At 60.7% G+C, this 24254-nt stretch overlaps 1 protein-coding gene across 1 annotated transcript; it reads right to left on the bottom strand.

Annotated features, from left to right (window-relative positions):
• On the bottom strand, positions 1635 to 22790 carry DBH (dopamine beta-hydroxylase). The gene is made up of 12 exons (XM_001927211.6): positions 22473 to 22790; positions 19481 to 19627; positions 17771 to 18028; positions 17052 to 17228; positions 16377 to 16479; positions 12230 to 12396; positions 8514 to 8657; positions 8081 to 8119; positions 7494 to 7553; positions 4163 to 4290; positions 3580 to 3739; positions 1635 to 2636 (listed from the first exon to the last, which is right to left on the bottom strand). Exons 1-12 carry the CDS (start codon positions 22788 to 22790, stop codon positions 2505 to 2507), a joined length of 1833 nt encoding a protein of 610 aa, XP_001927246.3. The 3' UTR covers positions 1635 to 2504.

Genomic DNA, 24254 nt, shown 5'->3' with positions numbered 1-24254 from the left:
ATGGGGAGGAGGAGGCCCAGAGAAGGAAAGGCAGTCGGCCAGGGCCACACAGCAGAGGGAGGAACAGGAACTCGGGCTGCTGGACCCTCACCACAGTCTCCGCTGTCCCAGTCCTTAAAGATGCACGGGCCTGACTGTCCTCAGAGGACCAGGCCGAGGTGGCCCTGCCCTGCCGGCTGTGGTCAGGTGGTGAAGCCCTTCCTCCAGCCGCCCTTGCCCGTCCCCTAAGGAGGGAAACGGAGGTTGGACGCCCAGGCTCTGCAGTCAGACCCGGGTCACTTCGGGGCCCCTGCTCCCTTTGGGTGACCTTGGCACCTGACCTTAGGTCTCTGAGTCTCCATCAGTAGCAGCAGAAGGAGTCTGCGGGTCTGTGGGAGGGTTGGCCCAGAACCAGCGCACGCACTCTTACCAGTAACACGAGTCCAATATCCAGGTGGGGCAGGGGACCGGCCGTGCCCTCTGTGGGGGCAGAACCCTACAGCGAGTGAGGGGCAGGGGTGTCAGTGTGGGTGGTGGAAGGTTCTGGAACTGGCAGTGACCCCAGATCACTACTCATCCTCCAGGGACCCCAGGTGTGGCGTTTCTCCTCTGCAAACCCCGGCTCCCTCCCGTGGGGAGGCTGGGACACCAGTGCCTCTCGCCTCTCAAGGAGATAAAGGGATGGTAGCCAGCGAGGGTGGGAGGCCCGGGATCGGCCTCGAACCCTCTCCTGGAGCTCTGGTCAGACCCCGTCTGGGCTGGCAGGGGCTCCTCTTCTTGGGCCAGAAGACCAAGGGCAGAGGCTGGCGTGCTCCAGGCCTCCCCCTCGAGGCCTGCACCCTGCGGTGGGGGAAGGGGGCCTCTTCCACCGCACCCACCCCCCCGCCCCGCTGCCCCACTGTCACCCGAGGCTGTAAAGATGACGGAGGGCCGGCCGCCCTGCAGCATCTGTCAGGCCTGGCATTTCTCAGCCATCACACGCTGTGACTTATGGCGCAGGAAGCTGTGATTTATACGACGTGGTGCAGAGCGCCTGGGCCTGTTTGTCCGGCCTGTAATGAAGTGGCTGGCAGTGGGAGAAGCAGCCGCTTAGCGGACGTCTGTTGGGGTGTCAGTGGGGCGTCGCGAAGGCCCATCCATCACCCTCTCCTCCCCTAGAAGCCGTGCAGCGTTTTGCTGAACTGGCTGAACAGAGCTGAATCCGTCACTCCCAGCAGAAATCATCAAAGAGCTGAACTTGGCCTTAAATAGGAGGCAGCTAAGACGGGAGGAAGGTGGAAACTGACCGAGGAGGCAGGAGGCACGTGCTACTCCGCCCCTGGCACTGCCCCTGGCAGGGAGGGGGTTCCGGCAAGGCCTTCTCTCCTCCAGGCTGTGCCACCCAACTGGCCCCCAGGAGTTCCCGTCGTGGCTCAGTGGAAATGAATCTGACTCGCATCCATGAGGATGCAGGTTCGATCCCTGGCCTCGCTCCGTGGTTAAGGATCCGGCATTGCCGTGAGCTGTGGTGTAGGTCGCAGAGGTGGCTGAATCCCGTGTTGCTGTGGCTGTGGTGTAGGCCAGCGGCTACAGCTCTGATTTGACCCCTAGCCTGGGAATCTCCATGTGCCACGGGAACGGCCCTAAAAACACAAACAAAACAAAACAAAACAACAGTCGCTGGCCCCCTGTGTGAGCTTTATTGTCTATGCGACCCATACTGCAGTGGCCCCGTCTTATGGATGCGAAGACAGAGGGTCAGGGAGGTGGGGCTGGGCTTCTAACATGGGTCTGGACTCCGGGGCCCACGGGCCCTATCCTAGCCTGTCCCACTGCGGACAGGTAACCCCAGGCTGATAACCCCATTCCCCGAGGCGCTGGCGCCCAGATCCTTGTCTGGAGCTTTGCCGTGGCATCTTTGGGTGGTGGAGAAAGCTGTCGTTAGGATTTCCCGTTAGGTAGGCGAAAATATCTATTTACCCTGCAACGGAGCAATTTCCCAGGCAAGTCTCTAACTAGCTAAATGGCTTGTCCTGCCTCCGTCGGCAGGGAAGACGCCCACTGCGACAAACGAGCCAGTCGGCAGGGACATGTTTAAGTAGCACTTGCACCCGTCGCACCAACACGGATCGCCATCAGCAGAGGCTGGGACGCGGGGCTGGCGCGGGGGAGTGTGCCCGAGGCCAGACGTGGCTTGTGTCCCAGGAGGCTGCCCCCTCCCCCCGCAGCGAGGTGGCAGGGCGTTTAGGGCACAGGACTCCAGACTTCCGAGGGGGTGTTGTCCCTCCGCTGGGTCAAAACGGTGTGCGAGGGTTTTGGTCTGCCCAGTCCTCGGTGGCCCAACAGGGAGCTGTCATGGGCCCCTCTCAGCCATGCAGGGGGCCCCCGGGGGAGGAGGCTGGAATGGACCTTGGTTTGAGGCAGGGTCTTGGTCCAGCCCCAGGCACACAGAGCTCTTCCATGGGGTCTTTGCAGAAGGGGGGTGCACAGAGCTGGCGTGAGCCCACAGGGACGGTGTGGAGGAGGGGCGAGGACACAGCCCCCACTCACCCTTTGCCCCCACCGATGCTGACCACGGTGGGGCCCACGGGGCTCTGACCCCGGCCGGGTGGGCAGTGTGGGGCAGGCTCTTCCAGCTTGGAGGTGATTTCGGGCAGGGGCTGCAGGTTCCACTCACCCTGCAAGGAAGGGAGCAGGATGTTAGCTGCGGCTGGCGGGTCAAAGCCCCCCCAGCCACTTTCCCCAACCCTTGGGTCCCTGCCCTTACACTCACTTTGTCCCAAACCACCTCCCCCAGCCCGCTGCTTCTTGGGGGTCCTCACCTGGGAGTCATCCTGGCCCCCACCCACCCCCTTGCCCACCTATCACTTCATTCAGAGGAGCAATCAGAGATGCCGGGTTCAGGCTGACGTTTTAGCCATCCCCCCATCGCCCCCCCCACAAGGTGGCATCAAACACCAGGTTCTAACCTCATCAGACATCTGCCCCAACCTGCTGGCAGACGAGCTGTGTTAGCTCCGCCCTTGGTGCCCAGCGTGTTTGATTTAGCGATTACTCCCACTCCCAAACGCTTCTGGGAACCCGCCTCCCAGACCTGCAGGCTGCCGTGCTTTCCACGCCTAGCTTGGCACGGCCCGTCCTCCGCCAGGCAGCTCACCGGGGAGTGAATGCGATCCCTTGGAACCCCGTGGGTCTCAGACAAGGAGGCTTCAGACTGTCGCTTTTTCTCACCTGCCCCCCCCCCCAGGTCTTTATTTTTAGGCTCCGGGGGAGGTTGCTGGCGCCCTGCTCGTACCACCAAGACTAGTCCCGTGATGTGATGGCATCTGAGAGAGGGTAGCACCCTGCTGGCTCTCGGTTTCTCCCTCTGCAGGCCCCTGTCTGTCTGTCTGTCTGGGCCTGTCTGTTCCCACCTGATTTCTCTGTTTTGTGGGAGGGCTTCTTGCCAGCAACGTGGGGGTGGAGCCTTGTAACTCCCACGGGGGTCCTGGGGGGTGGGGGGAGCTGGGGCGCAGCGGGGTGGGCAGCTGCGCATCTGGAAGAGGCGACGGCCTTGCCAAGGGCGGGCGGGCGGCCCCAGCCCCGGGCCCCGGGCCCCGGGCACAGACCGGGCAGGCGTACCTGGAAGCGCACGGCCGAGGACTTGTTGCAGTGCATGGAGATGGGGGCGAAGCCGTACAAGGCCCTGAGCACTTGGCGGTTGAACGAGTTCCAGGGCACAGAGGCAAACTGCTCGGGGACGGTGGCCTGAGGGCAGGTGCAGACTTGCTCGCTGTCGAACCTGGGAGGGAGAAGGAACAGCCCAGACTGGGCTATGGCAGAGGGAGCGGAGCCCGGCAGGGCCCAGGTGGCGCCTCCCAAAGGTGGGGTGGGGACCCTGCTTGGGCCCTCAGGTCCCCCTCCCCAGCCTCCTAACAGTGTCTTGGTCCTGCCTCCCTGCCAGCGATGCCGGTGGCTTCCTGTCTTGCGACCCGCGGATCCCTTGGTACTGGCTGCTCCAGGACTGGGTGGAGGCAGCTCCTCAGGCCAAGCCCAGGCTCAACAGGAAATGGGTGCGGAGATGGATGAGTGATGCCCGCCACGGGCACCTCAAGGGGGCATGGGGGCATGGCTGGCACGTTCCCGCTCACCCTGCGCCCGGCTTCCTCTCTTGCGCCCTAGTGGGGCCTGGGACGGAGGGCACTGCTCCACATGGAGCCATCACCTGTTGACAAGGTGGAAATACTTCTGCAGGAAGCCAGGGTCCACGGCGCTCTTGCAGAGCTCCAGCTGCGTCTGGGGGTAGTAGTGTAGGTAATTGACACACATCTCCTCCAGGATCCCAAAGCCCCCCTGCAGCACAGAGAAGACACCCATCAGCTCTGCATTTCCACGCGTCCACTGCATGCACGCATCCGTGCCTTTACCGCCAGGCAGGGTGGCGGGTGAGCGACGTCCTGGCCCTCGAGGGATTCCCGCTCTTGAAAGGAGGGACAGACAGCCCACGAGTCAGCCGTCAGACGCATCTCAGGTGGTGATGCGTGTAAGGCATCAAAAGACAACGGAGGCGGCAGAAAGGGTATCCGAGTGCCCATTCGATGGAGGCAGAAACTGAGTCCCGGGCAAGGTAAAGGGCCAGGCCTGGTGGATGTCAGCTCCTGATCTTGGCGGGGGAGCTGTGCCCTCGGCCTGGGCACGGAGGACAGTCGGGGAGGCCTCCTGTCACGCAGCACGGCCAGCTGTCATTTCTGGAAGGAGCTGGTGCCTGGAGGCCATCACAAGCCTCCCAGGGCAGCCCCCACCCTATCCCAGCTTTGTCATCGTGGGAGGAGGCAGGACTCCCCCCCTTCCCCCCAACTGCCCACCAACTCTAAGGCCCTGGCCAAGTCCCTGCTCTGTGGCTGTTGAATGGGGAGCCCAGGTCCAGGAGGAGAGGCACAGGCTGGAGGGGGAGGAGCCCGACTCCGTATTCAGAACGCAGCAGGGCGCCTGGGCCGTGCCAGTTCTTAGTGAACAATGCAGGGGGCTGGGGGCTTTGTTTGAAGGAAAAGAGGCATTAAGGCAGAACCAAATACTGTAAAAACGACAGCCGAGGGCTCAGCGCTCTCCCTCCGCCTCCCAGCCCAGGGCAGCTCTGCCCAAGGTGACTATTTTACAAAGAAATTCCCAGAGTTCCCTTTGTGGTGCGGTGGTTATAAACCCGCCCAGTATCCATGAGGATGCGGGTTCGATCCCTGGCCTCGCTCAGTGGGTTAAGGAGCGGGCCGTGCCGTGAGCTATGGTGTAGGTCGCAGACACGGCTCGGATCCAGCACTGCTGTGGCTGTAGGGTAGGCCAGCAGCCACAGCTCTGAGTTGACCCCTAGCGTGGGAACTTCCATATACTGCAGGTGTGGCCCTGAGAAGAATAAGCAAAAAAATATAAATAAGTGAAAAGGAAAGACTCGAGGAGTAGCTGCCCAGCTCCTGAATGGCCCCTGTGGTCGCGGGTTTCACCCTCATGAACCCCTGGTTCTGATCCCCCATTTCCCAAGGCCCCAGGGAACCACAGCTTTCATCACGTCGTGTCTGGGCTTCAAATCACCAGGACAACCTCCCTCCTGGAATTCCACAAATTTCACCGCCTCCTACCGCCCTGTCTCAGACATCAAAAGAGAGCCAGCCCTTGGCAGGCTGTGTTCCCAAGCCCTCACCCGGACGGATGGATCCCATTTCAAAGGCCGGGTCTCCGAGAGCAGCAGGCCCGGCTGTCTGAGTGAGTGCGCCCCTCCCCACCCCTCGCCCCTCTTTGATCCCGCCTGGTACCCTGATGGAGCCCCTCCCTCCCTGAGTCGGTCCAGGCCTGAAGGACCTGGGGTCTGAGATGGCAGGAGCGCTCACCTGGTGGGAACACCCCAGGACAGATGCCAAGTCCTGTGAGGAGCAGGGCCCTCGCAGAAGCAGCCCTGGGGGCGGGGGGTGTCGGCCTGGGGGGCTCGCCTCCACCGTTCACTGGCCAGAGGTCCAGCAAGTGCCCCCACCCCCCCACCCCCAGGCCCTCAGCCCAGTAGCTTCACCTGCAGAGGAGGGAGCAGCTACGATCCTGCCTGCTTTCTAGCAAGAGGTGGCACCCGTCAGGCTGGCACCTGGACCAGCCCTGCTCCCTGCAAGTGCTCCCTGCAAGCCAGGTGCCCTGGGCTGTTCCACCTCACTATTTCCTGGGCCAGCTGCCTCCCAGGTGTCAAGGCCCTACACGTGGACAGGTGGGGTCGTTAAAAACAAGCTCTCCACCTGGGGGAGGCACTCCACGCTGGTGGCTTTTATTATGTCCGGAGCCCCTCCTTGCCGTCTCGGAAAGATGGTGCTGGGATGTAAAGCCGGGCTGCGTGCCTGCAAAGCTCTCCTGTCCCCCCCACTCCCAGCTGAATTTGTGACCACGGACGCAAAGCAGTGATCACCCCAAATCCAGAGGGAAGAGGAGTCAGGTGGCAGGAATTTTGCAGGCCGGGGCTAAATCCCTGTTCACCCTCGCGGTCAGCACCCCGCTACAGTGACTACAGGGACAAGTGGACAGTCAGGAGGCTCTGTCAGCCAGTGGTCCATGTGCCCAGGACAGTCTTGGCTTGTGCCAGCGTCATGGTCAATAGCATCGCCTCTCAGAAGCCCTCCGGCTGCACCAAACATCGTGTGAGCTCCCGTCTATTGATGCCGCCTGCAGCCCTGGCCTTGAGAACCGCATCTCCCACGGGTAGATCCCCCCCCGCCCGGCCGTCTGAAGTCCAGCCCAGGTGAGCCGGCCTCTCACCCCTGCTGAGCAGAGTCAACCAGGTGCATACTCAGGACTGACTTTGTGTGAAGCCCCAAAGGGGACAGCACAACAGCGCAGGTCTCTGAGCCTCTTTCGTTGGGCTGACCTGGAGTATATCAGAAAAGCAGTGGCAGGGCCACCTGCGGTCTGAGACTCTTCTTTGTCCTCAGGGCCTTCCTGCCCCCTCCCCTCTGCCTGACCCTCCTTCCCTGGTCCTCCCTCGCTGCCTGCCCGCTTCTCCGTCTGACGGCCGCCTCTCCTGGCCCTGCTCCCGGCACCTCCACCTGGCCTTTAGTTTTGTCCCAACTTCGCTTGTCGCTAGTGGCAGGTGCAGCAGCTCTGTCTCCCTGGGTGACGGAGCTCCAGGGGAGGCAGGGAGCAGTCTTGTGCCCATGGCAGCCCCAGGTGCCCCCCTGGTGACAGCTCTGGTTGCCTGCCGTGGCTGAGACCAGGCCAGCCATGAGCGTAACCCAAGGAGCTTGTTAAACCCCAGATCTCAGCGACTCACCACCCTAATTCCAATGCGATGGGTCAGTTGATGAGTTTACGTTTCTTTTACCAAGTTCCCGGGGGGCGCTGCTGCTGCGGGTCCAGGGGACAACCCCCCACCGCCCCAAGCTGCTGGTTTATTGAATGAATGAGGGAGGGGCACCGCCGCCCTGAGGCAGCCCCCGTTCTAGATGAGGAATTAGGACCTGTCCTCGTGGAAGTGGAGAATTGCCCCAGCTGGACACCCCAGGCCGCCTGTGCTGGCAGGCAGGGTGACTTACCACGGTGGCCAGCTTCCGGTCTTCCGTGTTGTATGTGCACGAGGTGATGAGCACGTCTCCCTGGAGAGCCAGGCCAGCGGACGCCCGTCAGCACCTGCCCACCTGGGTACCGGGTGCTCGGGCCCTCTGCATGTATGACTGGGGTACTCTATCCACCCCCAAGGAACCCGCACCCTGAGTGTCCCCAGGGGAGAGCACTGGGGGCTTCGCCCACAGCCACAGGCAGCCAGTGGTTGTGAGAGGCTGGTTGGTGGCCCCACCTGGCCTGGGACCCCCCTTCTGCAGGACCAGCGGCCCCATGGTGACCTCCGGGCCCTCATCTCTCCCTATACTCTTGGGGATGTGGTCAGCTGGTCAGGCGGGAGGATGCCTGTCCCCCGGAATGCCTTCGGGTCCCGTCCCCATGAGGCCTTGCTGAGGAGTCCCGCCTGGACGGCTGCAGCCTCCACCCTGCGTGGACATGCTGGGAAGCGCCCCCTCTCCCCAACCCCACCCCGTGGCCTCTGCTCTCTCTCATCACTTCCTGCCCCTCCTGCTGCGGACAGCGCCCCTGGTCCTCCCGGCCTCCCGTCCCTGGCAAGACTCACCGGGAGGACAGACACGACCTTCTTGAGCATGCGGATCTCCTGGGGGGGTGGGGGGGGAGAGGGCGGGACCTGAGAGAGCTGCAGGCCCAGCCCTGCCCCCCCAGGGTGTCTGTTTGGCTCTTTGTCTCAGCCCCTCTGCAGGTAGCTGGGACTGGCTAATGACCTCTGGCCAGGAAGGGGTTAAGCATAGAAGGGGGTCTTCTGAGACGGGTGTTCCCAGCAAGCTGCCTGGGTCCCCAAATCCCGCAGTCGGCCACACGCCAGAATCCACCACCCAAGTCCCTGGCTTCGAATAAACCAAAAGAAGCAGCTGGCTGTGTGCCCCTGGGGCCGGGGGCCTGGCCCCCAGAGATGGAAGGTCCAACAGGGCCACGGCCGTGCCCTGGGCAGGCCCTGGTGGGCAGGGCAGGGGCAAGGGGGGGCGGGTCCCTACCTGGAAGTGGGGGCTGTAGTGGTCGTCTCTGTTCACCACCTCCCTCTCGCGGCCGCCGCGGGCCAGCACCGTGACCACCTTCCTGCCTGTCAGGTGCGTGTGGAGCTGTGAGGCGAAGATGTGGATCCCAGAGGGAGGCAGAGCCTGGGGGGGGGATGGGAGGGCAGGGTCAGGGCCTGACCACGCGGTTGCCGGCACCGGCCTGTGCCTCGCTGCCGCGAGGCAAGTTTGCATCCCTGGACCGTCTGCGTCACCCAGGCCCTTCCTTCGCCCTGATTGGTTACATCCCCATCAGAAAACTCCGCAGAAAATCAGTGGTCCTGAGAGCGATGTTGCCGGAACAGCCGGGTCGTCCAGAGCAGCAGCGCCGGCCTGGGGTCCCGAGGAGCGTCCTCTCCTGAGCCCTGAAGGCTGGTCAGCTCATTCTGTCTTCCTTCCACAGACTCTGGGGCTGGGCCCGCGAGGCGGATGCAGCGTGGCCTCCCTGCGCTCAGGCTCACGTCCCGTGGACACGAAACGGCAGTGCTGTCCGCCCTCTCCAGCGCCTGCTGCAGCCGGACCCCTGCAGGCCCCCAGCTGCCCATGGCATGAGTTTCCTTCCTCTGCGTGACCGCCAGGTCTCCACTGTCGCCATCACCTTGTGTTACAGCTGTGGCGCTGACCCACCAAACGCTGGGCGGGCAGTACGAGGGAGACCGGCCAGCCCTGACACGACCACGAGAGAAGAAGAGAATTTTCCAGACTTGACGTCCCGTCAGTTCAGGTGGAACCTTTCCTAAAACGGACCACACGCTTCAAGCGTTTGCTCCACGGCGGTGGGCCTCACCCTGACCACGTGCTGCCGCGTTCAGGTCCGTTTTGTCCACACTGTCAGCACCTCCGGGAGCTCCTGGTGCCGTGGGCCCCTCGCCGAGGGACCCCAGACTGCTGCGCCCCGGCAGGTTCCCTGATGCCTCTTTCATGCCACCTGTTGTCCCGCAGCAGCAACCATCCCCAACCTTGTCATTATCCATAACTTTCGGGTACCGTCTGGCGCCCTTGCCGTGACGGAAGACTGGGAAACCTTATGGCCACATTTGTGACAACAGGATCTGGGCCTGGGGGCCCCTGCTGGTGGGTGGGGCCCTGGGCATCTCCCTCTCGTCTCGAGAGGCTGACCACTGGCCTGAGTCCCGGATGACAGGTGTGGGGGCAGTGTCATCCGGGGGCCTGTGTCCCCAAACACTGCACCACTTCTTGGCTCGTTGTCTGTGGTGAGGAGAGGCGGACCAGGCCAGGCTTCCGACAGCAGAGATGAAGTCCCTCGGGGGACAGCTAACCAAGACAAGACCCGACTCTGTGAGAGGCCCTTTAAATAAGCGTCCACAGAAACGCAATGGTCAAAAAGAACGTACTGTCGGAAGAGGAACAAGAAAATTCGAGCTTTTTAAAATCAGGTGCTGTCAAGAGCTTAGAGGCCCCGGCGAGAGGTGTTCCCAGGAGGCGAGAGGCATTGTCGAGGTCAGCCAGTCCACTCGACCTGGGTCCCGCCAGCAAAGGGCAGTTACCTGGCCTGGGGCCACTCTCCCGGTGAGTCTGCCACCCAGGCCCCAGAGCTCTCCTGCAGCTGTCACCTCTGGGTACTCGGGGCCACAGGAAAGGCTCGGGGGCGGGTGTGGTTATGGAGTTGAGCCGCTGGCCTCAGATGAAAGGAACTGACCCCCCCACAGGTGGGGACAGCTCTGTCTCTTTGGCTTGGGGGCACTTTGCTTCCCTGGGAAGACGCGGAGGCTTGCGGAGCCCACGCGATCAACACTTCCCGGTGAATCGGCTCCTGGGAAGACGGATCTGCTATGAACCCAGCACAAAGCAGCCTGCTGGGTGAACTCAGAGAGACGGTGCCCGATTTCTCCCCCTGCAGCTGCGGGCACTGTGACCTCGGCAAGCCTCAATCTCCCCATCCGAGCAGTGGGGACGTTAACGCCCACGTTGCAGGTCATCGTGAAAAGCACAGGTACAACGTGAGAGCGAGCTCGCAGCACGCACAGCGGACAATGAAATACCGTCCACGATATGAAAAGAACTGGGCCCCAGTAGCAAGACAGGCAACTCCTGGAAAACTGGGCCACGGCTATGAACAGATAGTCACAGAAAAGAAGGGCGGGAGTTCCCGTTGTGGCTCAGCGTGTTAAGAACCTGACTCGTATCCATGAGGACGCAGGTTCGATCCCTGGCCTCAATCGGTGGGTTAAGAGTCTGGCGTGGCCACGAGCTGAGGTGTAGGTCGCAGATAAAGCTCGGATCTGGTGTTGCTGTGGCTGTGGTGTCGCCTGGCAGCTGCAGCTCCAATTGGACCCCTAGCCTGGGAACCTCCATCTGCCATAGGTGCGGCCCTAAATTTTTTTTTTTTTATTTCTTTTTTTTAAAAAAAGAAAAGAAGGACAATCGGCCAAGAGACAGGTGCAAAGACTCTTAAGGTCTACAAATAGGGACATTCAAATTGAGTAACAGTGAGGGTTTTCCTCCCAAGCGATTGAGAAAACACTCAAGACATCGATAATACGGTGGGTCGGGCAGTCTGGAGCATGGGGCACCCTGTGGCGTGCGGACGAAGCCTCGGGATGGGCTCTCTGGGGTGTTGCGTCAGATTTATCCAAATTAAAGCTCACAGCTCTGTGTGTGGCAATTGCACTTCCAGAATCCACCTGATAAACACGCCCCGTGGGCCCAGGGTTTTCTTGCAGCCTTCTTCCCGCTGATTAAAAGTTGGCAGCAGCCCGAGACTTAGTGAAAAGGGACGGTTCAGCACAGGCTGGGACTGGAGCAGGCAGGGGAGCACCCAGGGGACAGAACTGGGGCATCACTTCTGCTCCCCCAGAAGCCAGGTCCCAGACTCCGAGGGCTGACCTGCGCCCCACCCGCCCACATGGCCGGGGAACCAGCGTGCCCTCGCAACTGCCCTTGGGCGCCTTGCTGGCCTCCCCGGTCCAGCCCTGGCCAGGCCACCGGGGCGTCTGTGCTGCGGATACGCTGTGTATCAGTTAGAGGGCAAGTCACCAGGACAAAGGTTTGCTGTTCAATTTGTTTTTAAACATGTGGCTCCCGTGGGGCAGGTGGAAACGTGCGGGAAAAAGATGTGGAAGGACACGAAAGATCCAGTAACGGGCTCTTTAGGGGAGGGGGACAGGGCACTGTAGCCCAGGGGGCCTTTGTCATTAGTGACACGGCCCGTGCGAATGTGTGTCTGTCTCACCTAGGATGAACGCTTTTTCTTTTCTTTTGCCTTTTCGGGGCCATACCCACGGCATATGGAGGTTCCCAGGCTCACGGTCAAATTGGAGCAGCAGCTGCCAGCCTACACCACAGCCACAGCAACACAGGATCACAGCTCATGCCACAGACCTACACCACGGCTCACAGCAACGCTGGATCCTTAACCCACTGAGCGAGTCCAGGGATTGAACCCGCAACCTCATGGTTCCGAGTCAGGTTCGTTACCACTGAGCCACAACGGGAATTCCTGACACGTATTTTAAAGGCAGAGGGTAGAAAGGCTGGCCCGGGTGTGGACTGAGTGGAAGCCCCGTTATTGCAGGAGAGGGAGGTACGGGAGGCAGCTTTGCACCCAGAGCAGGGGCTGGCATGGCGGCTGCGGGTGGGGGTGCCGAATCAAAGCCACAAGCCACCGTCCTCGGGCCCCACCCTTGGAGTCTCAGCAGGCCCGGCCCCACACTCACCAGCTGGGTGCACTTGTCCGTGCAGTAGCCCGTGAGGACGAAGGCCGGCTCCTGCGGGGGGATGGCCATCACGGGCGTGTACACCAGGCCCAGCTCCATGATCCCCGCATCGAAGCGCCGCAGCGTGGCCGTGTAGTAGAGGCGGATGCCCGAGGAGTCCCGTCGGCCTGGGAGGAGGAGGGATGGGGCTGAGCGGAGACCCTTCCCACCCCGGGGGCAGACCGACCCCCAGCTGTCCTCCGCCAGGAGGCGCCGGGTCACCCACGCCGGCTCCCACCTGCCTTTGCGCCCACCTATTCGTGCCAGGCAGCCACGCCGCCAGGGCGACCGGAAGGATCGGCTCACGCACCATGTGCAATACCCACGTGGAAAGAAAGAGCCACTGCGTCTATGAAAACGAGGTGAAAGCTTTGGAAAGGCTTCATGAGCTGCACTGCTGAATCAGGCAGGGCGAGGTGCGGGCAGAGGCTTGGGGAGCCTGCCAACACCCCAGAGCTTCGCAAGTGCTTTGACATTCTTCCCGCACGTGCAAAGGGATCTGAGCTGGAATCGGCCAGTGGGATGCCCTGACGGCACGGTCTGAGCAGACAGGAGGGCACGGCCTGTCTCACAGAGGAGCCTCGGCCCGCGTCAGGCAGGTGAGCGCCAATCTGCATGGTGAAGTTGCCGGGAAACGTCTAAGGCGCCTCCCACCTTATCCCTTTGATTCCAGGCCTGCAGGGTTGTCCCAGGGCCTCTGCGTCTACTGGGAGGACACCTGAGCAGGTGTGTCGGTCCCTGGAGCTGGGTCAGCACTAAGGAGGCAGCCCCCTGGCTCAAGCTCCATCCCAGGCCCCACTCGTCAACAGTGCGCTGTGTGCTCTCGAAAAAGTTGCTCTCCCTCTCTGGGCTGGAAGTCAAATGCTGCTTCCAAGGGAGAATTCAGGGCTTCTGCCCATCACGGTCTAGCCACACAGGCTGGTCTTCTTGCAGTCGGCACACTGGAGCATCCACAAGGCACCCCAGGCAGCCTCCAGGGGGTCACACGAAGCTAAAGGTCAGAGGTGGGGGTGCGGGCGCCCACAGGCACGGCCACAAGACCACACGGCCTCTAGCAGTCCCTGCCCTCCCCTCCCCTTGCCTGGAATGGGTCAGTGAGTCCTGAACACTTGGAAGTGGGGCTCTGGGCAAAGGGAATGGACACAGGAAGGCACAGGAGACCTGGGATATGGCTGGGAGAGCCGTGTAACCAAAGAATCATGGTCCCGAAATCAGGAAACTGAGGCTCGGACCTGAGCCGAAGACCCTCCTGCCCAAGATCCCAGGGCTGGAAGTGGCCGAGCTGGGTCTCCAGCCCAGGGCACCCTGGGGGCGGCAGGGGGTGGGGTGCTGTCTCCCTGCTCAGCTGCTCGGAGGCGGAGCCAAGAATACCCCACCGTGCCTCTGCCTCCCCCCCGCACCCCCCCCACCCCCGCACCATCCTCCGTCTGCAATGTCCAAACTCAGCCTCCCTGTCTCCGGGCTGATGACATCAGAGGATAATAATAAAAAGGGAATGCAATTGGTTACAATTCAGATGGGGATTAAATAATGAAATAATTGTGGGATTTTGATATTTATAGAAAAGCGACCCATCTCCAGATTTGCAAAGTGACAGGAGCGTCCTTATATTTGGCGAAGGATCCATAAATACAGGCAGATAATCAGGAAGAGACAGACCTCACTGACACTCAAGGCGTTTTCAAAAATCCATTTGCTTTCAGGTTTTAAATGAGCAATAAATCCCGTATCATGCTCAGGCCCAGGCTGACTTATGCTCCTCTCTGTGCACGCTGTAGATAATTCCAGCGGTGGCAGGAGGCATTAGTTACGCAGCCGGGAAGAATTCGCCGGCAGCTATTGGTAGAGCTGGGCCTTTGCCGGGTGCCCGCCTGCATGCCATTGGGAGCGTTACAGGTACGAGCTGTCCCAGCCTTAGAACAGCGGAGGTTGATGAGCAAACCCAGACAGGAGCCTGGTCATTCCCCCCCCGCCACCGCAGGGGTCCCACAGCTAGAGAGTGACCAGAGGGGCCCGGCCTGGAGCCGATGTTCTTACCTCTCAGACCATATCTGCCCCTCACTTACACAAATGAAAACGTGTCCTTTTAAAAAAGAGACAGAGAGGAGTGCCCGTTGTGGCTCAGCGGTAACGAACCCGACTAGGATCCATGAGGACGTGGGTTCAATCTCTGGCCTTGCTCAGTGGATTAAGGATCCAGCGTTGCCGTGAGCTGTGGTATAGGTCACAGATGAGGCTCAGATCCCACATTGCTATGGCTATGGCAGAGGCTGGCAGCTGTAGCTCTAACTGGACCTAGCCTGGGAACTTCCGTATGCCATGGGCATGGCCCTTAAAAAAATAAAAATAATTTTAAAAAAGAGACAGAGGAAGAAGAAGAAGCCTGTGAGGCCCTATGGGGTGCAAGATGCTGGTGAAATATAGAGGGGGAAATGTTCTCAGTTTCTGATACAATATCAGCCAGTTTGGCCATCCTAAAGACCGACTCTGGTTGTGCCGCCTTCAGGCACAGGGTGATCCAGCAGTGCTTGCTATCTGCCCCCACCTTGCTTTCCCGTTCCCAACACTGCAGCCCAGCTGGACCCCCTGCGTTCCTGGAACACGCTCTCCCTTTCCCACCTCCGTGTCTGCCCAGCACACACCATCCTACATCTGGAAGCAGCACCTGTCAGCATCTCTTGTGAAAATTCTCCTCCTCCTCTAAGGCCCAGGTCAAATGCCGCTGTGATGCCACCCAGCCATACGGACTCCTTTTACATTTTCTTGCTTGTTGTTGTCTCCCCCTCCTAAGAAGCCTTTCAACTTTCTAAGGTCTGAAGCTGTAAACTGGGGAAAGAGTTCACCATCCTACAGCCCACACAGGGGGCCTTGTGGATTTCTGCTTGCTGAGTATAAGCTCAACAGCCCGATAACACAGGAGAGCTGCCCACCCAACGCCCAGGGCAGACATCGCTAATCAATCCCCGCACGGCCCTCAGACGCCTTTCCAGCAGGGAGGGGCAGCCACCACTAAGGGTCAGTTAGAGGGGCCCGCTTGCCAGCAGAACCTGTCTGCCGCCCTGACACAGAACATGTAATGCAGTCCCATTGGCACGCTCACACGCCAGGCACACATTTGCCCTGTTGTGACATGTCTTGAGAAGCAGGAGGGACGCTCATAGCCAGAAACACTCCCTTACTGAGCCAGGCACTCCCGTTGCCCGGACGACCATCCCGGGGCCGTGGCCACCAGTGGCCAGGCCATTGGAGGCTGGATCGTGGGCAGGGACCATGCAGCCAGGGTGTGCCCTGTCCTGGCCCAGCCCGTTCAGGGGACAGCAGAGCTACCTCTCGTGGGTGCTGGAGGGTCACCCCATCAGGGTGGGGGGATGGGGGTTGGGAATCCACACAGCCTCATGGAAGTTAGATTTCTGGGGAAACGACACGCAGGACCGTTCCAGCCTGTGACCTCTCTCCTTTGTCTGTGACCTTGTTGGTTGGCGCACCCCGAGACAGCTTCCTGCTCTGGCTGGTGCCAGTGAGGGAGGGGTGTGGGGAGGAGGGGTGAGCCGTGTTGACTCAGATGGATCCGACACCTGAGTAACTGCTTACAGCCTCGGAGTCACACCAAGCTTGACAGGTGCAAGTGTGGGCTCGGCCGGAGCAAGGCTGCACCCCGACAGCTTAGACAGACTCCCGGCTCTAAATCCCTTGTCCCTTCATGGCTCTGGTGGCAACCCTTTACTGCTGGGCCTTAACTTCCTCATCTGCAAAATGGGCACCCAAGAAACCTCTGCCTGCCGTTCCCAGGTGGTACCCAGAACAGCACCGTGTTTATGAAGGAGGAGGGGTGAAGCGGCTAGGCCCCCCAGCACGTGGCTTCGCAGATGAGTCGGTCGATGAGGCCCTGCCTGGGGGGAGCCCACCGCAGTCACGAGAGGTGGACGGTGAGGAGAGACACGAGAGGGATGCTGGCTGCCATGGGTCATGTGACAAGGAGGCCGGACTTGGGGGAGGGGAGGCGGGGCTGACCTCTGCCAGCACAGCTGTCTTCCTGGCTGGCCGAGCCGAGCCCAAGGGTCCCAGGGGAGGACGGGGGTGGGATGGAAATGCCTTGGGGGGTCCCTACCTGTTATCATCAGCGGGTTGTGATAGTGAACTTCCAGGCGGAGAAATCGGGAGGACCCGGGGCCCCCAAAAGCAAGGCCAGCTTCCTCTGGGTAGTAGAAGGCCTGTCAGGAATGAGGCGGGGGCATTTAAGTGCCACAGCCCAGGTAGACAGACTGGGGTGTCTTGAGAGGGTTCCAGGCCAGGGTCAGGGCAAACCCAGCCAAGTGCCGGGGCCTGAGCTGCAGTGGGTGGAGCTGGCGGGGCGGCCGGTTTAGACAACGCTCCCCTGCTTACAGGAAGCTCATCCCCAGCCCAGCAGGGTCCCTATCAGGGTCAGGCACTGGAGAGGCGAGCCCACCCCCCAAGCCCCTCCTCTGAGCTGCTGGAAGACCCTGGACGCCGCCCGTGGAGGCCAGCCCCGGGACCACCCTGGGCACAACCCCCCCAAGTCCAGCAGGCCTTGATCCGGGAAACAAAGTGGATGCCCACAAGTGATGTTAGCTTGTGGGGCTTTTGCATTTTTGGGGGAACATAAAGGAGGCTGGAGAAAGCCCTGGTGGCTCAAAAGATGCTTGGGATTGCAAGAGGTGCAGGCCGTGGGGGGAATTATTCGAGGCCAGCCTGGGGGCCTCATGAGCTCCCTCGGGTACCCCCTTCTTGGAGGCTCTGGTGCAGAAGTGGGGCACGCACGCACCTTGGCGCCCAGGGCCCAGGCGGCGAGCACGTGGCGGCAGTAGTTGAGGCGCTCCGGCTTCATCTTGGAGTCGCAGGGCCCGCTGAAAGCGGGGAAGCTCTCGAACTCCGCGGCGCACTGGAAGACCTCCATGTGGTGCACCAGGGCCTCGTTGCCCGCGGTGACAATGGGCTCGTACTGTGGGGGAGGGGCGCCCGCTGAGCCTGGGGCAGCCGGCCACACCCACCCACCTGCCCACCCCCACTGGTGGGGCTCTGACCCAGCAGCTCCCCTCCGTGGGCCTCTGCTTGCCCATCTGCAAAATGGGAGTGTTGAGCCAGACAATTTCCAGGGAGGCTTCTGGGGTTCGGGGCTTTGGGCGGGGAGCCACCAACCTGGAGCCAGGCAGCATCTGCCGGAAGCTCAGGATGGGCTCTGAAGCAAAGGGAAGGGGACCCAGGCTAGTCGTTTCCCCATAAGGTGGGGCCAGGAAGACAGCAGTCCTCGTGTGAACGTGGCAGTGGCCAAACAAGGACCACTGAGCCTAAGAAGGTGGGGAGTCAGCAGGTGACCGGGGACCAGAGCACACGTGTGGCTGCAGGACGTCCAGGCAGTAGAGGTCACCGGGTCCAAGCAGGCCCACGGACAGCTCTCCAGGCCCCCGGGGGGGGCAGAGCTGGGAGGAGGACGTGGCCTGGAGCCGTACCCCCCACACACACACCCGCTCCCACCGCACGTACCATGACGATGTGGTGCCGGGAGAAGCCCTCCGGGAGCTCGGTGATGTAGCACCAGTACGTGGTCTCCTGGCCGGGGACCAGGATGTCCGGGGCGCGGATCTCCATGGTCTGCAGGTCCGCGGGCAGCGCCGGCACGGAGATGTTGGGTTTCAGCAGCTGCACCCTCTGCAGCCCCGTCTGCAGGCCCGAGGTGTTGATGGCCTCCAGGGACCGGACCGGCTCCTCCAGGATCCCGTACACCAAGTGGACTGTGCCGTCCTGCAGCCAAGACAGGGCCCCAGGAGTTCCCACTGTGGCTCAGCAGTAATGAACCCAACTCGTATCCATGAGGATGCGGGTTCGATCCCTGGCCTCGCTCGGTGGGTAAAGGATCTGGGGTTGCCACGAGTGGCAGTGTAGGTGGCAGACGCAGCTTGGCTCTGGCCTTGCTGTGGCTATGGGGTAGGCTGGGAGCTGCATCTCCAATTGGACCCCTCGCCTGGGAACCTCCGTATGCTGTGGGTGCAGCCCTGAAAAAAAAAAAAAAGAAAGAAAAGGAAAAAAAGGCAGGGCCTGATCATACCCCCAGAGCCGGGCTCCTGGTTCTCTCGGTGAAGGGTGGACCCGGCTGGGGTTAAATCCAAGGGCAACCACCCCCAGGGCCCATGGTTGGCACCAGACGTTGATATGTTTTGTCTTTCCGAACGCTTTCTATCTGCATTCGTTTAGTGTCCATTCGACGGACCATGGCTGAGTCGCTGTGAACAAGGCTGGCGGGCCCACCCGGGGCCTTTTCTCCCTCCACCTCCCCCAGGTCACTGGGGGCAGCACTGTTCCCTGCACAGGTGTCTTCAAGCTCCCGACAGGAGTGTTCCCCCCCGCCCCACTCCCCGGAGGCTCAGAGCGGAGCGCACGTGGGCACCAGATGCCCTGCAATGTTCCAGGCAGGGGTCTTCCGCTTGCCTTTGCCTGATCCCTGGGGAACAGGGGCCAGGAGGGCGAACACTCAGATGGCCTTCAGGAAGGACACTTCTTCTGGCTCCAGTTCTGTCCCCACCGTGCCGCATGTCCCTGGGCAGGTCCCTCCCCCGACTCTGTCTGGCCTCAGGTTCCTCATTGGGCACACCGCCAGCCCATGTCGCCGCCGTACCGTAAGGATTACGCAAAATGACAGGTATCAGAGTGCGCCGAAAAGTTCAAAGGATTTTGTCTTAAGAAAAAACTGGGTTTTTCCAGGTACGGGTCCTGCAGTGGCGTGAGAAGCCTCTGGATTTTTGGATCCTTGGTGGCTACGAATTCCTAGACAGAGCGAGTTGCGTCTTACAGGTGGTCTAGTTCCCTTTCTCCCTTTACAGACAGAGAAGCCGGGGTCCAGGGGAGGAGGGACCTGCTCGGAGCCTCACAGTGTGTTGGCCACAGGGCCGGGTTGGGACACCGGGTCTCCGAGCTCTTTCTGGAATCCATGGAAGATGCTGGACCAGGAGGAGAGAAACAGTCAGGAGCAAACATCACTCAGACCCCCGTTTGAGAGGCTCTGGGGCGAGACCCACATCTAGAAACAAGTGGGCTCCGTGTCAACCAAGACCTGCTCATGGGCAGGATCGGAGGCTGAGAGCAGAGCTGCCTTCTCCGCGCGCAGCCGCCTCTGGAATCCCTTCTGTCTGCATCCCTTCTCGGACGCAAGAGGGCTCCCCGCAGCCCAGGCTCCTGGGTGCACGGGCTGCCACCCACCTCGATGAAGTAATCCTTGGGGTCACAGGTGCCAAAGGGCCTCTTGAAAAGCAGGGACAGGCCTTCCGGGGTCCTCTGTGCCCGCAGCAGCTGGTAATCCTGCTGGGAATCCAGGTGGATCTGGCCTTTCTGGTCACTCCAGGCATCCTGCGGAGACAGGTGGGGCTCAGTGCACCAGGGCCGAGTCGGAAGCCGGAGCTCAGGGTTGGCCCCCTGCAGCGCAGCCCCTGGACACACCCCGCCCTGGGGTTCCCAGGTGTCCGCGCCCATGGGGCTCAGGCCCGCATTCGGTGTCTGTCTCAGATACCCCACTCTCTTCCTCTGCGGCCTTGACACCCGGCTTCAAACGCCAGCCGGAACACTCACAGGGGCTGGTTAGCCGTGCGGGTTCCAGACTCCCGGGTGGGACCCAGGAACCCATTTTGCTAAGAAGGTACCAAGATTGGAAATGTGAGGCCTTTGGTCTGTGGAGGGAGGGGCTGTGACAGCAGGCGGGGCCTTGGAGGGGAAAACGCAGAAGACAGACAGGTCCACCCTGAACCTGCACCCCCAACCCCACCCCACTCCCACGGAGAGTGAAACTGCCTGAAACGCTGCACGCTCAGCATCTTGCTCGCCTCACTGGTCCCCAGCCTTGCTTGGAGAGGGTTCACTGAGGCCCAGGAGGAAACAGACCCACCGCATTTCCCCAGGATGCTCTTGGCAGCACTGGCCTCCCCTCCCCGCCAGCTGCTCTCCCCGTACCAGGCTCTAGGGCTCAGCCACCCAGGGGCTCCAGGCCAGAGCTGGAAAGACATTTGCCTGGCAAGGCAGGTGGGAGGGAAGACCTTGCCCACAAGCAGACCTCTGTTCTGGTTCGGGAACAGCACAGAACCACCGGTTCCTGGCCTTAGGATGTTTTGGTTTTGCCTTTTTTTTTTAGCCACTCCTGCGGCACATGGAAGGTCTCAGGCCAGGGATCAAACCCATGCCACAGCAGTGAACGGAGCCACCGCAGTGACAATACCAGATCCTTAAGTCACTAGGCCACCAGAGAACACTGGACTTAGCATTTTTTAAACCCTGCATTCAGGGCTAAGGCCTGTTTCCTTTATTTCCTTGCAAAAACAAATCAACGAAAAGAAACCTGCAAACGATTTTGCAAAATTTTCCCTAGAGAAAAGCACCTCCAGTGAAGCTCGTGCTGGGGGACACTGCTGATTTGCAGAAGGGCTAATTTTATATTTTATATTTTTAATTTTTTTATTATCGTGATTTTTTTTTTCAGCTTTGGTTCTCACTTAAGATCCAGTAAATTTATTTATTTATTTATTTGGGGGTTTTTTTTTGTTTGTTTGTTTTTTGTCTTTTTGCCATTTCTTGGGCCACTCCCGTGGCATATGGGAGGTTCCCAGGCTAGGGGTCAAATCGGAGCTGTAGCCACCGGCCTACGCCAGAGCCACAGCAACTCGGGATCCGAGCCGAGTCTGCGACCTACACACAGCTCACGGCAACGCCGGATCGTTAACCCACTGAGCAAGGCCAGGGATCGAACCCGCAACCTCATGGTTCCTAGTCGGATTCATCAACCACTGCGCCACGACGGGGACTCCCTATTATCGTGATTATAATGTTCTGTCAATTTCTGCTGTACAGCAAAATGACCCAGTCATGCATACATATGTATACATGCATTTTTTTCTCATATTACCTTCCATCCATCCCATCACGAGTGATTGGATATAAGATGGACTGGGAGTTGGGGGTTCGGGGTAAGTAGGTGCCAACTATTGCCTTTGGACTGGATAAGCAATGGGGTCCTGCTGTCTAGCAGAAGGACTAATTTTAAACAGAAGCTTAAGTTAGCGTGTGCTCCTTCGGCTGGAAAGCTGGAATACCTTTGTTGAACATATTTGCCAAAGGAGGGAAAACAAGTCTGACATTTGTTTGCACAGGAATTTGTTGGGCAAATGAATCCTCTGTGTGCAGGAGAGCGAAGTCACCCCAGCTCTCTTGGCAGCCTGGGAAAGCTGGTCCCGGGCCCTGGCTGCTCGTTTGCAGGGCCCTAACCAGGTGCCCACCCCCCGATCCTGCTGGTGGTCGGGCTCCCTCCCACCTGACCTGGGAAGTGGGTGAGAGTCCTGCCTGCAGAGTTATGATGGGGTCTGGACAGAGAACCGTCAGGCTCCAGAAAGACCAGCCACCATCAGCTCAGGTGAAGTCCCGCAACCCTAGCGGGTGGGGAGGGGTTATTGTGCCCACTCTGCAGATGAGGAGATCGAGGCCCGGGGCCTCTCTTGATCCTGGCTTGGTGCTGCTGCCTGTTCCCACATTTACCTGGAGTAAGAGCCCTCTGTTCACAGATAAAGTGCCTCCTGGCTTCCAAGTTGTTTTAACCCTCCCGGGTCTGTTTCCGGGCGAGAACTGGATTTTGTCTTCAGGTGGGCCGTGGTGGAGGAAGGTGGGCGGGTGGCTCAGAGCAGGGCGGCTGGGCTCCCCCCACCCCGGGGGCCTCCCTTCAGCTTATCGAGGGCCCCTCGAACCTCTCTAGTTTGAAGGGCAAACTCCCCGCTTCTCCACCCTTTCTGGCAAGAATGGGGTGAATTTGGGTTGTGGGTGAAGAGCTCGCCCTCGGCGTTTGGACTCAGCTCCACGGCTTCCTTCACTCCCGGGGTGGGGCTGGGGTCTGCACCTGCCTCGTTTGTGTGGGCGGGGACGAGGGGGCTGCCCTCACGAGGGCGTGTGTGGTGGAGCTTGTGCCTTCTTCGCGCCCGGCTCTACTCCTTGATGTGCTGGGCTGCTACTTGGGGTGTGCGGTCAGGGACCACAGAAGCCATCTAGTTCCCATCTGCTCCTCACATCGGCATCCCCACGATGCCCCAGCGTGGGATACAGGGATGCTCAGAGCAAACAGGACCAGAGAGACGAGAGGGAAACTGCCTCCTTGTGCGAAGGAGAGCGAGTGCAGACGGAGCGGAAAGGTCAGGAACACTGGGGCGGGGGCAAGACTTACCCCAAAATAGGCGCTGTCCCCATCAGTCCAGAGCACGGCCAGGTCTGCGTTCTCCAACTCGCCGCGGTCCGACATCCCGAACAGGACGCCGGCCTTGAGCTCCCGCACCAGGAGCTGGAAGTGAACCGTCTCCTGCACGTAGCTAACATTCCAGGACAGCTCCAGGGTCCCCTCGGGGTCCAGGGGGATGTGGTAGGGGAAGGGGCTCTCGGGGGGTGTCGAGCCCTGCAGCGCGGCCACCAGGATGACCAGGAAGACGGCCACGGCCGTGCCGTACATGGAGGCTGCCTCGCGCAGGCTGGGGCCGGGGACCTGCATGGCTGGGTGAGCCTGGCCGCCCCACCTGGCCATTTATGTCCCAGCCCCTCAAGGGGTGGGCCCAGGCTCCAGCCATAATCACATTTGTCTGGTGGGGAATTCAATTGTCCGGGTGACCCTCCCACCAGCCCAGGCCCCAGGCCACACGCTGTGTTGCCCTGGCTTCTCCTCATTGGCGCTAATGACACGTGGACCTCGTCAGCAGGAATTGAAGCAGACAGGCCAGCTTCACCCCCTCTGAACAGTCTCGAGAGCTGTCCGGAAAGACGCTCCTTCCTGCAGCCAGGAGGCCATTCAGATGCCCTCCGGCCAGGCAGCGCGCTGACCGCCAGCTGATGGATCAGGCCCCCCCCACCCCCTGCCTCGATGGGCAGCCTGAGGCCCCGAGGGGCTATTTCCAAGGTGACTAGTGAGTAATGAGACCTCAGGGGGCCGTTGCTATAATGCTGGAGGGTGGACTGATTTCAAACTAAAAATAAAAGACAATCCCCAAATAGTCCCTGTGTTTAGACACTCTCTCCATGGCCTGCTGTTCCCACTTTTGTCTCCTCTCTGTTTCCCACAGGCTCCAGCTGGTGCCACAGCTGCTCCAGAAAGAGTGGGTGTCCTGTTGGGGGGCAGGGCAGATGGCACGGGGTGCACAGCTATGGGGGGGCGCAGGCTGCAGGTGGATTTCTGGGGGGCCAGGGCAGCGGGTACAGTGCTGGGGAGTAGACGCCTCGATGCCTTGCTGAGGAGGGGAGAGGCAGCGCGCCTTGTTTGGGGGGAAACAAACTTGGCAAAAGGCGGTAAGGAGGGTGGGGCTGCTTCGCTGTCTCCAAATCTCCAAAACGTCTGCTGTCCTTTAGCCTGGAAGGGACCCGGCCTATTGCACTGTTTCTCCCACACAGGCCACAGGGCCTTTGCACAGACCCACTGGGACTCACAGCCCTGCCAGCCTCACGTGTCAGTCCCTCTGCACCCCAGCTCACTCCTGTCCTTCTCCATGCAGAGTGGACTCGACCCGTGCTTCCACCTCCAGGAAGTTCTCCCCGATTGCCTTCTGCTCTGAATTCTGTTCCTTAGGAAGGAATGACCATGTCTTTGCACAAAGATGAAATTTGGAGCAAGTTCCCCGCCCTGGCATTGGCGGCCGGGCCGCCCTGCAAAGCCAATCAAGGCAGAAGAAGGAAAGATGCCTGTGAGGGGCAGGGGAGGGGTTTACCAGGCGTGTCACTGCCGTGGAGCTGACGCAATGGCTCCACTGCTGGGGCCTGTTCCCAAGGGCAGCACAGAGCTGGAGCAAGACGAAGAGCTGCTGAGGGAACCGGTGAATGAGCGAACGAATACAGGAATGAGGGGGTGCCACCCCGGGCACCATCCTGCGCCTGGGAGATGGAGCAGCATAAGGGGCCACCTGAGCAGACCTTCTCGGGACAGGGAGGCCGCAAACCTCTGCGCAGGTGATGACACGGAGCCCAGGGA

This window comes from Sus scrofa, chromosome 1, assembly GCF_000003025.6.
Source record: "Sus scrofa isolate TJ Tabasco breed Duroc chromosome 1, Sscrofa11.1, whole genome shotgun sequence".
Lineage (NCBI taxonomy): Eukaryota > Metazoa > Chordata > Mammalia > Artiodactyla > Suidae > Sus > Sus scrofa.
Note: the sequence above shows the minus strand (reverse complement) of the source record. Positions and strands in the feature narration are given on the sequence as shown.

Bases quoted from the DNA above. Each gene is read 5' to 3' on its own strand.
- DBH (XM_001927211.6), bottom strand. From the start codon at position 22,790: ATGCAGGTCCCCGGCCCCAGCCTGCGCGAGGCAGCCTCCATGTACGGC. The intron at 17,229-17,770 runs GTACGTGCGGTG...CCTCCCCCACAG, and splicing joins CCCGGCACCACATCGTCATG to TACGAGCCCATTGTCACCGC. The intron at 8,120-8,513 runs GTAGGGACCCGC...CCACCCCCCCAG, and splicing joins ACTACAGCCCCCACTTCCAG to GAGATCCGCATGCTCAAGAA.